The sequence below is a fragment of the Corylus avellana genome, chromosome ca3, assembly GCF_901000735.1.
Source record: "Corylus avellana chromosome ca3, CavTom2PMs-1.0".
Lineage (NCBI taxonomy): Eukaryota > Viridiplantae > Streptophyta > Magnoliopsida > Fagales > Betulaceae > Corylus > Corylus avellana.
In genome coordinates, this window is record NC_081543.1 from 26,438,185 (window position 1) to 26,456,278 (window position 18,094).

General features: G+C 36.9%; 2 protein-coding genes across 4 annotated transcripts in view; one reads left to right on the plus strand and one right to left on the minus strand.

Annotated features, from left to right (window-relative positions):
* LOC132173667 (short-chain dehydrogenase TIC 32, chloroplastic-like) overlaps positions 1-4,759 on the plus strand; it is a 6,245-nt gene extending 1,486 nt beyond the window's left edge. For 2 of the 3 annotated variants that reach the window (XM_059585228.1, XM_059585231.1), the window contains exons 3-9: positions 175-406; positions 591-670; positions 2,057-2,210; positions 2,335-2,413; positions 3,804-3,888; positions 4,231-4,277; positions 4,424-4,759. In XM_059585228.1, coding sequence (XP_059441211.1) covers positions 175-406; positions 591-670; positions 2,057-2,210; positions 2,335-2,413; positions 3,804-3,888; positions 4,231-4,277; positions 4,424-4,588 — 842 coding nt within the window. In that variant the 3' untranslated portion in view covers positions 4,589-4,759. The remainder of the gene's footprint in view (positions 1-174; positions 407-590; positions 671-2,056; positions 2,211-2,334; positions 2,414-3,803; positions 3,889-4,230; positions 4,278-4,423) is intronic. The other variant, XM_059585229.1, reaches the window with a different exon arrangement.
* A 439-nt stretch (positions 4,760-5,198) lies between these two features.
* LOC132173668 (mitogen-activated protein kinase kinase kinase YODA) lies at positions 5,199-12,329 on the minus strand. Its single transcript, XM_059585232.1, has 12 exons — positions 11,756-12,329; positions 10,891-11,622; positions 10,425-10,512; positions 10,249-10,311; positions 9,787-9,947; positions 9,579-9,654; positions 9,173-9,232; positions 8,981-9,088; positions 8,583-8,822; positions 6,749-6,834; positions 5,761-6,478; positions 5,199-5,556 (listed from the first exon to the last, which is right to left on the minus strand). Exons 1-11 carry the CDS (start codon positions 12,286-12,288, stop codon positions 5,980-5,982), a joined length of 2,646 nt encoding a protein of 881 aa, XP_059441215.1. The 5' UTR covers positions 12,289-12,329; the 3' UTR covers positions 5,199-5,556; positions 5,761-5,979.
* Between the last annotated feature and the right edge of the window lie 5,765 nt (positions 12,330-18,094).

Genomic DNA, 18,094 nt, shown 5'->3' on the forward strand with positions numbered 1-18,094 from the left:
CAGAAAAAGGGGGAAAAAGGCTTTAAACTAGGCAAAACAAGGGCGATTCAAAGAGATGGTTCTGGACTAGGTTGGTTCTGTTTATATGTTTATATCCCTGGTATTGGCTGGAGCAACTGGTTAGTTCTGCACATTTTGGCATATTTTACTTCTTATGTTGATTTGAATTTTCAGGATCATCAAGTGGCATTGGTGTAGAGACTACACGTGTTCTTGCATTGCGTGGTGTCCATGTCATTATGGCTGTAAGGAATATGGATGCTGGTAGGAAAATCAAAGAACAAGTTCTTAAGGAAATCCCCAATGCCAAAATTGATGTCATGCAGTTAGATCTTAGCTCAATGGGATCGGTGAGGAAATTTGCATCAGATTATAATGAATCAGGTCGTCCACTGAATCTCCTCATGTAAGCACAGTAAGCTGAATTCTCTGTCTCCCTGAGATGGTGCAAGGGCTTGCATGCAATCATGTCTCTGCGTGGTGTGTGAATGCTTACATGCATATTTGACCTTAGTAGTTTTTGTTGCTTCCTTCGTTGTTTTAGTTTGCTCTTTCATTGAACTCACTAAAAAGCTATATATGTTTGAAAGTAACAATGCAGGGGCGATTGTGAGGCAATTCAAGCTTTCGCAAGACAACATTGAACTGCAATTTGCAACTAATCATTTAGGTATTTTACTCATACGTTTATTTGATATGTCTTAAAGCTGCAACAATCTCTTGCATGGGGAGCAGTGATCAGGGACATTTTAGTTACAGAAGTCCCATTTTTATTTATTGCTCTGGTAAATCAGAATCGTGTTTTTTTTTTTTTTTTTTTTTTGAATCAGAAATAAAGCTCATCACAAGATCCAATCAGTTGCATTTTTCCCTTAAATTATTGATAGAGTTTCCACATTTTTCTTTGGTAAATAAAGAAAAGGGAAAAATATAAAAATGCCCCCTGAACTTCTAGCCGTTTTCGATTTAGCCCCATAATATTTCAAAAGTTATAAAATAGCCCCCCAAACTACCAAACTATTGCATTTTGACCACTCTGTTAGTCAAAACCGTCAGTTTGGATGAAAATTCAAAATGACGTCATTTTGTTGAGGGGCTACTTTATCACTTTCTGAACATTAGGAAGCTAAAATGAAAACGGCTGGTAGTTTGGGGGGCTTTTTTATATTTTTCTCAAAAATTGCTTTTTTCATAAAAGGGCATTGTAGTAACTTACCCATAACAAAACGACGTCGTTTTGCAGTTTCCGTCCAAACTGACGGTTTTGACTAATGGAGTGGCCAAAATACAATAGTTTGGTAGTTTAGGGGACTACTTTATCACTTTTAGAACATTAGGGGGCTAAATCGAAAATGGCGGGTAGTTTGGGAGGTTTTTTTATATTTTTCCCTAAAGAAAAATGGGTAAATTACATTTTACCTCAAGCTGACTCTTCATTCTCACTTGCAACTCTAAACTCTTGATCTTTGCAACTCATACCCTAAATCAAAATTTCAGTTCTAGTTTTCCCCTTTCATGAAATTTTTTCATTAATTTGCTTTCTTTATACATTGAGAGTTTAGAGGGAAAAAAAAGTTTTTGAGATCAATAGAATTGCGGATATGTTAAATAAGAGATTTGCTCATCATGCTATGCAAGTTGCACCAGAGAAAGGTGTGATTCGATGAAAGAACTGTGAATGCAATTTTCTTGTACCAAGCGTTTTCATCCATTGTCATGGTAAGGGCTAAATGGTTATTTCAAAGGACTCAAGTGCACGGGGGAATGTTTTCCATCCAAAATAATGGTAAAATTTGATGGAGCGGCAAACTGTAACTGAAACTTGGATTTAGGGTCTGAGTTGCAGTGATTTAAAGTTTAGATGTTCAAGTGAGAATTGGGTGGTAGTTTTTTTTTTTGGGTGGGGGTAAAGTGTAATTTCCCCAAGAAAAAGTCAATATCGAAAACTTTAAATACTCATTTACATTTTTAAGAAAGATTTTGTGAATTATTCACTTGTTACTTACTCTTCAAATGAGTGGATATGAGTGCTTAAGGTCTTAATACCATTTTGCAGGTCATTTTCTTTTGACGAACCTTCTATTGGAGACCATGAAAAAAACTGCTCGTGAAAGAAACAAAGAGGGGAGGATTATTAATGTATCATCTGAGGCTCACCGATTCGTGTTTGGTGAAGGGATTTGTTTCGATAAGATCAATGATGAATCAGGGTACAACTTTGGCTGGACAATATGATTAATCTTGCCTCTAAGTAGCATATGTTTTATGGCTTGAGGTGCTCATAAATTGCAATGTCTCTTCTCCTAAATTTTTATGTTTACTTCACAATAACAGATACAGCATGTGGTTTGCCTATGGGAAATCAAAGCTTGCCAACATTTTGCATGCTAATGAGCTTGCAAGGCGCTTGAAGGTACTTAAAGCATATAAGCCATCAATTATTAACCCATATACGGATGCAAAATTGTATCTGATCATGTATTATCCTCCTTATTAAGATTCCTTTTTTGAAAAAAAAAAAAAATTATGTTTTCTTTAATATCCTAAAATATGTTTGAAAAAATATGTTTGGTTCCTGAATTAACTGACAAGGAAATGCTTATGCAAGCCACGCACATTATTCATGTCTTTTGTGAGTAAAATAATAAATAGCTTCCTAAGACAAAGAAATGTCCCTAAACATATGGGGCGTCACAGAAATATTTTTCTTGAAGACGTTATCTGCTTATTTAGTTGTCTGTTTGCCTATTTGGGTGCTGTCATATAACACCTGGTCCTTCCAGGTGGTGATTTGCAAGTGGCGCACATCAAATCATACTGCAGTCTAAATTTTTCATTTTCTTAAATTGTGATCCAAATGCTTAACCTTATAAAAAGTAGAGGAGTAGAGATAAATTAAATGAAGTGTTAAAAAAATTCGTGCCCCTGAGAAAGTGTAGGGGTGTTACTCTAGTGCTCGTAATCATAATATGCCAAATGAGGACTATCTTTTAGAGCTCTTCTCACTGTTGTTGTCCCTTTTCTCATCTTCAGCAGCTAAGCACTATATTTTTCTCTTTTGAGGTCTCTTATACTTGTTTTTGAATTTACTGGTAAGTCAATTGAAAGCAATCTATGTATAGTATAATATTATATCTTAACTATTATAAGCAGCGAATTGTTAGCTTCATTTATAAATGATAAAGATAATTTGTACTTTGTGACTCTGGGTTGGCATCACATCCTTGGTGTGCATAATATTCTGAAGCTCAAATAGGTAACCGTTTCACTGCCATTGCCTTGCCTGCCATAAAATTCCTGGAGGCACCTGGGAGTCAGGCTAGGGAAATTGTCACCTAGGCACTTATGTTGCCAGAGACTTTTAAGAAGCACAGTGGTAGTTTGAAGTCATCCATTTAACAAAATTACTAGATATAGTGTGTGAATAAGACTTGATTTAATGAAAAATTAATAAATAATCCATTGTTCGGTTAGCAGTCGAAATAAATTCTGAAGTTGATTGAATTCACCTGCTCTTGTAGCACTTGGGTCTTTTGCCAAATTTGAATAATTGTGCATAGTATCAGGTCAAGGAAAATGAAACGTAGTTGCCATGCTGACCCACATACCGAAGATTACCACCATTTGATGCAATATAGAGATAATGATGTAAGGTCAAAACATTTTCTTCATGGCAGTAATGATAATAACTCTTTAGACATCCCGTTTTAACTGCTCTTGCAGTTAGTAAGTCCATCTAGTCATTTTATCTTGTGAGGCGGAATGTAATCCACAATTGTTGGTTTCTTTTCTCTTATAAACAGGAAGAAGGGGTAGAGATAACTGCTAATTCCCTTCATCCAGGTGCAATTGGTACAAATATTCTGCGTGTCCACCGTTTCATTCATGGTAAACCTCTTAGCCATTTGACTTATATTCCAATACTCCTTTTGTTTAGGATCAGGTTCCAAGTATTCTAATTCTTACCTGCACAAATCTGTCTTAGTATGCTTGGATCATACCTCTAATTATGGAACTAGGCTATTTTGACAATGGTGAAAACATCTAGTTATTGGAACCTTCTCACTAGGAAAAGGTTCTCTTCCACATATTGGCTTATGGGTTTCCACATAGGAATCATATGGTACTTTGCCATACCAGTATAACGAGATCATGAGTTTTTAACTGCTTTCACAGAATGAGAAATTGTCCCGTTTTATGATAGTATTTTACTGTTTTGGCTCAATGCAGTTATTGCTTCTACACTTTGTAAATGTGTGTTAAAAAGTGTTCATCAGGTATGTATCCTGGTATATATATTACTATGTGTTACTCTAGCAAGTGTGGCTGCAAATCCTAACAAAATGTACTTAAACAGCTTCACTTCAACTTGCATGTCCCCATGCAGCATGGTTGCTTATTAGATTCATTTCCATGGTTGTAGGGAGCAGCAACTCAATGCTATGTGGCATTGCATCCACAAGTTAAAGGAGTAAGTGGTGAATATTTCATGGACAGTAATAAAGCGAAAGCTAGCTCTCGGGCTACAGATGCAGAATTGGCAAAGAAATTATGGGACCTCAGTTTGAGCTTGACTGGCCAAAACTAGTTAGGATTTAAGGTGTTCACTTGCGTTGTATCCTCTTTGTACTTATAAGAACCCATAAAACTCTTCCTGTGTACCTATAGCTTGGGCGCTTTACGCTTTTAGTTTATTTTGATTACTTGTGAATATTAAAAGAAAGAACTGATAAAACTAGAATAAATGGTATTTCAGTTGAACAAGAAGTTACAATGCTGATGCAGCACGGCATATTGGGTCGCGAAGACAAACAAACACAAGTTTTACAATTCTTCTCGAAACCAATAGTCAATCAAGGATTCAAGACAAAAATAGGAGAAAATTCAACCTCGAGTATTTCTTATTGATAAATTGATCCAAATACATTAAAACTAATGCTCTATACGGCAATAACATATATTTGTACTACCTAGACTACTAAACTTAAGAAAACATTGACATAAAGTCGATTTATAAAAACTGCAATCGTTCAAACAGGATCGTGAAGAAATGAAATAACTTCTCATTCGAACCTAATTAGGGTTTCACATATTTTCAAGGCGTTTCATAGTTTTCTGAAGTGGCATGCTCAATTGACTGGCTGCGAGGTTGTTGGGTTGAAGAAGCAAGGTTTAATGCAAGTATCTTGAACAAGACAGAATATGAACTAGATTTCTTCAATTAGATGTAGGTATAATGTAGTTACAACAGTATTCAGCATTACAGCCCATTAGCTGATACAAGAGATTGAACGCCTGGCAAATTTCTCGGCCATCTTTACAAAATCTTTGACTAAAATCCTCATCCTTCTGTACAAAAGATTCTTTGCTGCCACCACCAATCCCCCCCTTTCCAAAAGAGAAAAATGCAAAAATATTCATGGTCCATATCATAGTAGCTGTTATACCTTTTCTGTTTTTCAGGTGTGGTAAAAATGTACATTTCTTTACACATGCAGAAATGTTCTTCATTGTAAGGAACTGCCGACTGCTGGATCTTCAGAGGCCATATTTTTCCTGCAAAATCAACGATTTCATTTTCCAATCAGCTTTTGAGCCCTATGAAGCGATTAAAGTTGATAACGGGAAAAAATAAAATAAAATAAAATACAAAGTTAACAATAACAGTGGAATACTGAAAATGAGGGTGAACACTTCAATCAATGTCAGCATAGCAATCATAGCCTTGAAAGCCTATTGTTTGCTACGATTATCGCTTACCATTTGAACCGATCAACCCCGTACTGAGGGAATTAGAAAACCACGTCTCTCCCCCATCATTTAGGCTTCCAAAAGATCCAACCTTATTCAAATGCTTCCCCAACTTGAATTGCTAAAGTACAAACTTGTGATATCAGCCATGAATATGATACCCTTCAAGCATTGGAAAGAATCTTGCATGGCCTGGAATCTTGCTCTTGTCAGGGATTTACATGCAAATCAGATTCCATTCTTACGACCAAGAATTGGCGAGCTGGGCATAAGTTCCAGGAACAAATTTTGCTTTAAGGGTTCCCTTAAGAGCTGCTTATCATACAATTCCCTTGTGTCCACTCGGAGAGGCCGTCCCGACTGGTCTCCAAGAGTACTGTTATCAGATAAAATTATATCACGGAAGGCATGAGAAGCTTGTGACATCCCCCTAAATAGGTCAGGGTTTGGCTCGTGATAGGGGGTGCTACCATTAGTATAGAAACTGTTTTGGCTTCTTTGTATCATTGCCACACCATCATATGCGTAGGTTGCTAGCTGCTGCGGTTGGTGAAATGGGATGGCACCGGTACCACCAGTAAGGGGTGTTGATGAACCAGATGGGGTGCGAGGGCTAGAAATGGGAGAGGGAGATGTCCTTCCACTCATATGTTGTGGTGACCTTGAACGTAGAAGAGGGCTCACAGGAGAAACTGGGCATGATATATTCCATATCGCATGGGCATCACTGGAAACAAAAAGAAAAAGAGAAAAATTTAGGGGAGCAAATGACTATATTAAGGTTATGAATGGCCCACATAATGACAGCCTTATATGATGCCTAAAGTGACCCAGTCTTCATAGAAAGAACAAGCATCAGGAGACCGCTCAGGTGCCATTAGTTCTTAACAACTTGTTACTAGATTAGCCATCTCTGCATACATACATACATAAATGATGCATCCTAGGCTTCACTTATACAAGTGTATACGTCTATGAGCAGAGACAGAGAGAAGACCTGGATCCTGAACCAGTTTTTGAGCCTCTAGACTGATGGATACCCACTCCTTCGGAGTCTAAGCATGGAGAACTTCGTGCATGTCCCTGAAAGAAGATTTAAGTGTATAAACCAACTGTTAACTGATGGCAGACCAACAGAAACCACAACAGTCAGATAAGAGAACAAAGGGAACTAATTAAAGATCCATACAAGTTCACCAGCATCAAGTTAACTAGACAATTCTTTATTTCAGGAATTACAGATTAACTACAATTTAAAGGCACCAAAGCATCAGGTCCTCAATAGCATACCTCATTCTATATAAATGTAGGCATTATACAAGTTCAACCACTAGTATGACAACACACACATAATCGTGTTTCCACATCTAAGTTGTGGAAGTTGACAAGCTAATCGTGTCGGCGTTAGGAACATAATATAAGTGTTTGTTTCCACATGATAGTCACCAACTAATATATGACGAAGATTGGAAGCACTGGAAGTGTCAACTTAGAGCACTAGCAGCATATACCCAACCATTTTTCTTAAATTTAGGGAACAAAACTACTTTTTAGTTCCCTATCTAAATATTCCCCACAATAAATTCCCTATATCTTCCCTATATCATTAAAATAATTTTTTTTTTTTACTTTTACTTTTCTTTTTTCTATTCTAGAAAAATCCGTCTCTTTTCTCCCTATCTCTCTCTTCTTCGTCTCTCACCGTCAGCGTCTTCTCTCTCTCTCTCTCTCTCTTTCTTCTTTGTCTCTCAATCTCTCTCTCTCTCTCTTGTCTCCATTGATTTCTAGGTTCTGATATTATTATTGTTTGTTGATTTCTGCTGATTTCGAGTGGTGGAATATTCAATGTTTTTGGGTTGAAGATTTTGTGGATTTGTGATCTATGCTTTTTGAGGATTTTATGGGTTTCATTGTTTTGAAGATTTTGGTCTTCATTTTTTTGTTTGTTCAGTCCTGTTCTTGACTGAAAATGGGAGAGGAGAGAACATGAGAGAGAGAGAGAGAGAGAGAGAGAGAGAGAGGAAAGAAGAAGAAGATGAAGAAGAGAGGAGAGAGAGGAGGAGAGGAGGAAGAAAAGATTGGGAAACATGAGAGGAGAAAGGAGAGAGACGTGTGGTATTTTTAGCATTAAAATAAAGCATTGGGTAGCTATAGTGTTTCCCCCTTTAATGTTAAATTTAAGGAAAAACTGATGTGGGTGGATTTTTGTGATTTTTAAATTTTCCCTAACTATAAGGAAGGGAATGAGCTATAGCGTGTCTGCTGCTAGTGCTTTAAACTGATTCTGTGAACAAAGATTGAAATAGATACACAACATCTATGCAATCATTATGAAACAGATCAGAAAACAATTATGCAACAATTAACTTCCCCTTCTGCTAAATGAAAATTCTTAAATTACATTCAGCCAAGTACTCAAAATACAATTGCTTTGTGATACTCAATCATTAGATCAGGTAAATTTGGAAGCCCTATCAAGCCAAAGGGTCAACAGGTCAGGTTTTACTTCAATTACTTGAAATGCGTTTATCGAAATTGTTGATAATACACAGCACATAGCTAACCTCCTGGTGAGGTCAATAAGGTCATGAAAAAAATTTCAACGCGAAAAAAAAAAAAAAAATAAATAAATAAATTTAAGGTTGGGTTAAGTTAATAAATGGGTTAAAACAAGTCCAGATTAAGTCATTGCTCCTTTTTTTTTTTTTTTACTCTAAACCAGTTAATCCGACTAAAAATAAATAACAATGCTTTACATATACGCAGCCATGGCATCAAAATTATATTGATCATGACTTATGAGAAAAAGAAAAGAAAAGAATTGCTTGTACCAGAGATCTCACTGCATTTGTAACCACAGGTGGTGCATCAGAAGGATCAGCACTCAAAACGGGTCTTTCTAGTGGTGCAGCATTCTTAACAAAAGGATGCTCCAAAAGCCACTCAGCACTAGGACGATGTGATGGATTACGCTGTAAACATAGCCTCACAAAATTCTTTCCATCCTCTGATAGATGATTAGGAATTGGAGGGAGTTCCCTGCTATTTCCAATCTTAAACAAAGCAGCAACCTTTGAAGAAGCACACAACACAAGAAAACATGTAAAAAAATCAATGTCTGGCATGCAGCTCTCACCGACGAATGGATTTTATTACTTAATTACTTACTTTGAATGCAATATACAAGAAATTCATTATATTTAAGCCTTAGTATCCAGTTTTCACTAACCCCTTCATACTGGCTCCACGGTGGTTTTGTTGTAGCCATCTCTAAAACAGTGCATCCAAGGCTCCATATATCAACAGCAAGATTACAACCATTTGAATTCTTGATAACCTAGGCAATTGATGAAACTAAAAACTATTACCAGGATGCACATAAAATATGGTGACATAAGTATGACAACAAAACAATGCTGACCTCAGGTGCCATCCAGTAAGGGCTTCCCTTAAATGACAAAGGACAAGACTGCCCAGTAATCTGCAAATCATTTTCAGAAAAGCAAGATCAGAACCCAAAGTCATGGTTTAAGTATTCAAATCTGACCTAAACCAGGTTACTTAGTACCACTTCGCAAGTCCATTTTTAACCAGATTCTTTCTGTTCTTCTATGACAAAGTCTAAAGATCTAAACAAAACAAGTAACTGATAAAGTTTTTGCAGCATTTCTTCTTATCTATAGCATCACATATCAATGTTACCATCTTTTTTGAAACCAACTGTATTGACAAAAGAAATTATAGCAGCTTAAGTGTAACGTGCAATTGTTTGTTAGTGTGGTAGGATTTACAAAGAAACTACAAAAACTGCATATAAATGATCTTACATGCTTCGCCATCCCAAAATCTGCCAATTTCACCCTGCCATTGGGGTCTACCAGAATATTTGCTCCTTTGATGTCCCTAATCAGAATTACAAATTACCAATTACCATAAAAGAAGTCCAAAATGATGAAAACACAAAGGCCAACAAGATTAACCAATAGATAATGTTCCGACAACAATCAAACTAGGAACCATATTAACCAAACTCACCTATGGACAGTGTTTTTAGTATGTAGATATGCAAGCCCTGACAAAATTTGTTGAGTATAACTGCGAATAGCAATTTCACCAAACTGACCATAGTCTTGAAGCAGTTTATAGATGGAACCACCAGATACAAACTCTAGATATATGTATAGTTTGTCATCTACCTGCACAATAAAACAAGAGAAAAAAGAAAGTTCAAAACAATCTGTCAATTGCCCCTATTGGTCCTAACATTACTTTAAGTAGACAAAACCTTAAAAAAGTATGCATTAAATAAGTAAATAAACTAGGTTCACTGACTTAAAATAAAGTACTGCAACATCCAAAAAGGCTCAGTAGTTTCGAAGTTCAAACAATAATCATAACCAATAACTTTTCATAATGACAAGTTCCTTGACATGGATCACAGCAAGCTTGTAAGAGGAATCATATTTAAAATGAAGCCAAAAGGCACAAACAACTTACAGTCTCAGATCCATAATACTGTACTATATTTGGGTGCCGCAAGCGACTTAGCATCGTAATTTCCTGTTAGATGCCACTGATAAGTATAAAATAACTCAAACTTCTCAAAAGCAAAAGGTATATATTCTTGTTGCTATGCTATAAAATTACTGCCAAATCTACCAAAGAAAACCTACTTGCCCCAGCTGCTGTGCACTTTCCTTTGATTTTGCATCGTCTGAAAACAGAGTTACCTCTTTCATAGCACACATCTCGCCACTTTCACTAAGGCCCAAAAATTAAATCAAATGAGACTTGCAAAAATATTTTTTTTTTTTGATAAGTAAAAGGAAATTGTGCACAACAAATACTGAATAACCTCAATTCTATGGCATGTAAACAATCATAGAACTCAATTTTGAGTCTGAAGACACCATCAATCTAAGATTCAATAATATAGTAAAATAAATATAAGTGTAATTCCCTGATGCATGATACTTAATAATAACCACCGATTTTAATCTCATATAACTGGCTATATTGGTAATGCTGCAGCGGACAACATCATTAATGTCATACATGCAATCATGAGAAACAAGCAGAGCAATATATATAAATATACATTAAAAATAACAGTTAGGCATACATCCTTCGGCTACGGACCTGTTAAAACCAAGATATACATGTCCAAATGTACCCCTCCCTAGCAGACGTCCCTTCTTCCAGCGAGAACCAGGGCTTGTAGGATTTTCTGCCCTACCAGGACTACGTGGAACTGAGGGAGTTGTAGCTGCTGAATATGTGGGAGAAAAAGGACAAGAATTTGAAATTGTTATTGGAGGAAGAGGCAAACGGTGGCTTTGTTGTTTCCCATCATCAGGCCGGGTTGTAGGCGAATCTGCGGCAGCTCCTCCAGCTCGTGGATGCAGAGGGGTGACAGCACCACTGTGTATTCTGGAGCTAGGACCTGGACTTGTCATTCTGGGACTAGGAATTGGAGAACACTCAGGACTACACCTGCTGTGTGGCCAAAACAGCTGTCCCGACATATCCCCCCCTACTGAATTATGCCCAGAATTATAACCTGAACCTGGACTAGAGCACTGCCCAGAAGCTATCTCTGGATAAGATCTTCCTGTCCAGTAACCAGAGTTCATAACTTGCTCAGGCCCAAACACTCTAATCGGACTTCTAGAAGGACTTGACATCGAGCTGTCTGGAGCACTACAGAAAACACTGTGTGAAGGAATCTGTAAATTTTGCACATGCGCACTTAAAGGTCTCCGTTTAGGTGATGTAGAGAGAAATTGATTGCTGAATAAAAGATTAGCTGGTTTCAATATCTCTCTCGAGTTCTTTTGATTGACAACAGGGTACTGATCCCTGTGCATTACACTTCAGCAAAGGTAAAAGAAAAAATTGTCAGGGAAGGAACAGGTATATAAGTATGATGCATCCATCACCATAGTCAATTAAGAGATCATAATAGCCCAAAAAAATACTTTAAATGACATAAGAGCAGGCTCACCTCGAAGGGCTGTTCGCAGTGGTTTTGTTTCCATTTTCATAGTCAGAAGCCAGGGGGCTAAGAAGTCGTGAATCGGATGGATCATCACTATCGATTGTGGAATCACTAGAAACAGAAGCAGTGGCTATATCAGCCTCAGTATCTGCAGGATCAGCCCTGTTTGGGACACATCCAGGTCTTGGAGGGGGAAAAACTAGTGGCTTAGAGCCTCTGTCCAATCCTGGCTTTGATGATGCACTAATTCCCGAGTTAGCACGCCCAATATTAGGAAGGTGTACCCCAGGAAGTGGAAGTGGTTGGGCCTGAGATCTTTCAGCAAAACTTTGACAACGTGATACTTGTGTTGAGGGCGACGGTGATCTTGAAGGCAGACTGGATCGGAATCCTCTTTCTGAAACAGTGTCACTACTGCGTCCCCGAGACCCTCCTGATCTACTGTTGCACTTTTCTTCAGATGCACTCTTAAATTTTCGGTGTATTGTATCAAAGAAACTTTCCTTGTTTGCTTTCTTCCTTCCCCACCATGGAGGCATGGTTATGCAACAAACTTACAGAAATGCAAAGAGAAAAAAAAAAAAAAGCCCAGAAATGAAGGCCAAATTCTGAGTTACAATACTCCTTGGTTATAGATAAGCCATAACATGTACACCAAGTCAACAACCAGATTTGGACCTGATATGTCAGCAATTAGGAGATCTAATTCAATGGCCTTATCCAAAAAATCTCCACATAAACAGAGCACAGACAGCCATCCAATCCAGCTCTTTTCTGGAGTGTCAACCAGAGTAGGGTGGCTCAAAAGACATTGTACTCTATAGGGACCTGTACAGAAGGATTTATTGTCAGATTTCACCCAAACCAATGCCAAATTAATGGATACGAATATTACATCTTCAAATCTTAAACTTATAAAATTAAGTATACATGAACAATAGTCAGAGAACTCAACAAATGAGCAGCAACAGAGCGGTGTCTCGAGGATAATTCCCACTATGCCCCACTACAGACCATTGTGCTTGGATCCCTCGTCTAGAAGCGAAATCTATCAAACTTGCACTTTTTGAATGTTTGTTTTCCAGCATCTTCCAAGCACATGGTTTGTTAACCCTAAAGGTAGACAGAGGTTAGATTTGCCATGGTTTCAGGACACAGCTGGAGCTATTAGGCACATTGCAAAGTCTATAATGATTATCAGATACATGTCAATCAAAATACCACAGGGATGAATGCAATTCCTATATTGAAATGGGTTTTCCATCCACTTCGTCTAGACCATACCTTATGAAAGGAAAACCGCCAAGGATTTCTACTTAGTTATACTTACTTGGATTTAAAGAGCTTATTCTATCTAGTAGATTTCTTCACTTGCTAACAGGTCTGGACTAAGATCCAAATATCATGGCAAACCATTCTCTGCCACCAACTTCTCAGCTAGAAATCACACATCATTTCAAAATGGATTGGCATCAAGCTAATAGAACAGTCAGTAATACTTTCAAACCGAGATGGGTCATACTAACAGTCTACCCTAAAACAACCCATATTCTCATGATAAAGTTACATGGATGTTAAAATTATCAGTTTGTGTAAAGGAACCCACATTTCTCTAATTAAGTTCAGTAGCATAAACCAAAAGAAACCCTTGTAAACCACTCACACCCAAATCCATTGGCTTTAAATTTTTTGTTACATAATTTCTGTTTCATTGGCAAACTTGGGGTTGGAATGCCTAATCCGTATTCAGAAAGCATGTCCCAATGAGAACCAAACCAGCTCTTCAACATCAATAGCTCATTCCATGTCAGTTTTAAAATATTGAAAAAGATGCATATACACTCAGCAATATAATTTGCTCTAGCACATTATACCTTGACACTCCTATATCGTAACAGACCCATCCTGTAATACTTATCACTTCGACGATATTGCTGTATTGCACTCAAGCTCAAAAGCCCAAATCACAGTCTTTCAACACAGATCTAACTATTCAACCATTCATGTCAACAAATATCAATCGCACTCACCAAAATTAGTACCCATAAAGAAACAAACTCATTCACTCAAATTAAATTACGAAACATGACAAAAATCAAAACCCATCTCCAACTTCAGCTCAAATTCAAAATTTCCAACTTGGAAACACCAAAATCACTCACAATTCAAGCAACAAAAGCACAGAAAGATTCCTTCAAACACAGTGAGCAATACTTCCCAAGTTGAAAACCCCAACAGAACCATGTATAACAAAAGAACCCAGATTAAAATGATCATTTTTTGCAGCTCAAGTCAGCTCAAAGCACCAAAACCAAAACCCTAACAAACACTTACAGTACTACAGTGTATGCACAGCCCCAAAAAACATGATCCTCTTGCTCCACCAGCAGCTCCAAATGTCACAAACACCAAAGAAGAAAAAGCAGAGAAGCTGAAAAGACACAGAGAGAGAGAGATCCAAAGATAGGAAACACTTTTCAGACAGAGAGAGATTTTTTTATTTTTTTAATATTTTATTTTTTGGGTTTGTCTGAAACCTTTCGAGTGATTAATTATTGAAAACAGGAAGACCCACCTGAGACGCGTGATGTATAATAACAACGTGGGACTGGGTCATCCTGACCGTCGGTCGGACGACGATGATGTTAGTGGTCGTGTTTTGTCAACGAGTAGCGTGTAGGAACACGGCCGTATGGTGATCCGAGGAGCATGGGATTTTTGTTTTTGGTGTGTTCTTTAACGGCAACTTCCAAAATTATATATTATCTTATATTCCATTATCATCAATGCTTTAAACAATTGTGGTTCTTTTTCTTGGTCTTGGCTTCTTCACAAATTAAAAGAAATTATATAGAACCTTCTTGCAAAAAGAAACGTCATAGCTGATCACAAAGGAGAAAAATAATTACATAATCAATTTATTATTTTTTAGTAATTAAAATTTTAAAATTATGTGTAAATTTAGTTAAATACCTTTTTTTTTTTTTTTTTTTTTTTAATGACTGTCCATTAATCAACTACTTTTACTGTAAAAATTTTTATCGAGAGCTCATTATCAGATATATTGGAATTCTTTGTAATTATTCGTCGAATCCGAAAAGTAACTAGATAAAGTTTTTATAGAGTTCACTTGCCTAAATAGATTCTCGACTACTTGAACACCTGTTATGATATATGAACTTTCTGGGGGTTGCAATCAATAGGTGATAGTTGTTGAAATTAGTTCATGAAAATTAAAAGTTTTTTTTTTTTTTTTCATTTGAAAATTTCAACTCTCTCTCTATTTGTGTTTTACACTTATCGCACGTTGAAAAGTTGTAAGAATTTAATGTGCTTTATAAGGAATTGTCTTTTTCTTATTCTAGAATAATTTTTGGGTAGACACATACTAGTGGTGTCACCTAGTGTTCCATGCACGTGTTGCATTGACACTCGCACAAACCCGCATAAAAGGTTGTCTTCAAAAATTCAAGATATACACAATTTTTCATCCTCTCCTTTGATGTTGTACAATTTTTCTTGTTCAGAGTTTGTAATGTGCACACTATAATCCGATCAGTATCGTATCGTGATAATAAAATTGCTATAAAATGGGAGGCGGTATTTATCTAAGAGCAATACTCATATTTGTCTCATTGTCAAGAGTTCAAAAATTTCTCATACAATTTTTTTACTTTGCTTTCTTTAGTTTTTGAATTTCCCACATATTTATTTTCTAACCATTGCAGCCAATTCCAATCATTATCAGAGTCAATATTGTAGTGCTGAAAGTTTAATTTTGTGAGTGTTGCTAGCAGCCATCCCTCTTAAATGGATTCTCACCGATTCTGGTTTTTCTGTTGAAGAATCTTATTTTTGGGTTATTTGTTATTTGGTTTTGGTCTTTTTTGGGTTTTTGGGCATGAATCCGTTGACTTTATAGTTCTGTTGACTTTACAGTTGTGTTCGAATAGGAGAAGACTGTAAATTGAGATCCTTGACTTTGAAGCGTTTTTGAAACCATTACCATTGAATAGCAATTAAAAGTCTATTTGGTTGTAATAAGGCTTTCTCCTCCTGCTTTGTTGCGCCCGGTTGCTGCACGATATTACTGGTCCAAACTTTTGGGTTGTGGATGTGAAATTTATCTTGGCTTTCAAGTTGAAGAGGATGAGTATCGGCTTGTGGGTTTTGCTCTCAAGGCCGAGGAATAAGTATCGGTTTGGGGGTTTTGCTCTCAAGGCCGAGGAATAAGTATCGGCTTGGGGGTTTTGCTCTCAAGGCCAAGGAATAAGTGCTACCTATGCATTAGATGGTGTCTGTTTGATGCAGATCTAAGTTTTTAACCTGATATTTAGTCATAGGTTAGCGGATGCTGTGTTTTGGTTGATTTGGTCTGTTGTTGATGACTGTATCTTTAGCTTCGGCTATGATTTACTTCAGAGCTTTTAGCTCTGTTTGTAAGAGCTTTTAGGCTCGCAACTTTTATCAATAAATGAGTATGATATGTTTCAAAAAAAAAAAAAGTTAAAAAAGTATTTTTAAATGAGTAATGCTACATTATTAGAAAAAAAAAAAAATGCTATACATTCATCTTTTATTGTCGAGAGCCCCTACTATCAAGATGGGCTGTAATTTGTAAAACCTTACTTTTACAGCATCTAATAATCGAATGACACATCATTTAAAAACACCAAATACAATAAACATGAAACCACTGAATTTTATTAAAAAAAAAAAAAAAGACAAAAAGGCACTTCTAATTTACCCTTTTACTCAATGTCAACCCCAAACCCTAAAAACCCACCACCACTTCAAAGACCAACGTAACTCCGACACTGGTTTCGGCAAAGGAGGAGGCATGGATGGTTTACGGGTAGATATGGTTGGTCTCTTGACATTGTTTGTTAGCCTCTTTGGTTGTCGATAGATTTTCTTTTGTTCATAAAATCTATTGTTTCCATGCTTATTGTATTGAGGATAACTTTTATAAGGAGCTGGTGTAAACCAGCTCCTTTGTGCCCACCAATTAGAATTGGACAGCTAGGATTATCACACCAAATCAAATAAGGTGAAAAACACTGGATTAAAACACCAACTCCAATCATCCGCAAAAACCCTCATTTTTCTCCTCTCCCTCTCCCTCTCTCTTTCTCTCTCTCTCCAACGGTGCCGTGCAACCCAGCCCAAAGCTTGCCATTGACGACACCGGAGGACAGCCCAAATTTTGACGGAGAAGATGACAGAGCCCAACCCATGCTGCCCTCTCTCACTCTCACTCTCACTCTCACAGACACACACCGGCAGCAGAGAAAAAAATTTCTCTGCTGCCCAGTGCTTTCTCCACGTCAACGTTTTTGAACATCAATATTGCTGAGGGACACCACAAAATTAATTTGACATATTCTTGTTTGGAGGCTTATGCCCTGCCATTTAGATCAACAAAAGATTTTGAAAACATTCACAACTTTAATGTCTCTTCTTTCCATTGCTTCAATTGCAGGAATTACAATGTCCTGCCAACACAACCTCAAAGTAGCTTGTAATTATTTGGTCACTAATGATCTTAGTTTAAAGAAGAAATTTATAATGTAAGAAAAAATCAGACATTTAAGCAATTATTTGACACTAAATAATTTGACACTAAAACCAGATTATTTGACAAAAATCCAGAGAGAAAGAAAGGTTGGGTTCCGACGGGAGAGAGAGAGAGAGAGGTTGGGTTCCGGCAAGATCTCTGCCATGCCGCCGGCAAGAGAGAGAGAGAGTGCACCGAGAGAAGTTCTTAGCTAATTTGAGGAGAGAAACCCACCAAAATCCAGTGTGTGGAGAAAATTCCAGTTCTTAGCTTATGGGTTTGAGGAGAAAAATTATTGGATGCACGGCGCCGCCAGTGAGAGAGAAAGAGGGAGAGGGAGAGGAGGAAAATGAGGGTTTTGTGGATGATGGGAGTTGGTGTTTTAATCCGGTGTTTTTCACCTCATTTGATTTGGTGTGATAATCTTAGCTGTCCAATTTTAATTGGTGGGCACAAAGGAACTGGTTTACACCAGCTCCTTATAGAAGTTATCCTCTATTGTATTTGGTATTTTTAATTGAGGTGTTACATTTTTATTGGATGCTGTAAAATATGAGTTTTACACTACATCCTGACCGAAGTTATTCTCTTTATTGTCTTTCCATATTATTGAACTAATATGACAATTTCTATCGGCCTATATTAAAAGAAAAAAAAAATCAAAGTGGAATGAGATATAAGTATTCTTAGAATTACACTTTTTAAATAAAATGACAAAAAGTATTTTGTATGAGAGTGGATTTGAAAAAGAAAAAAAAAATAGCAATTTGAAAATATGACAAAATTCA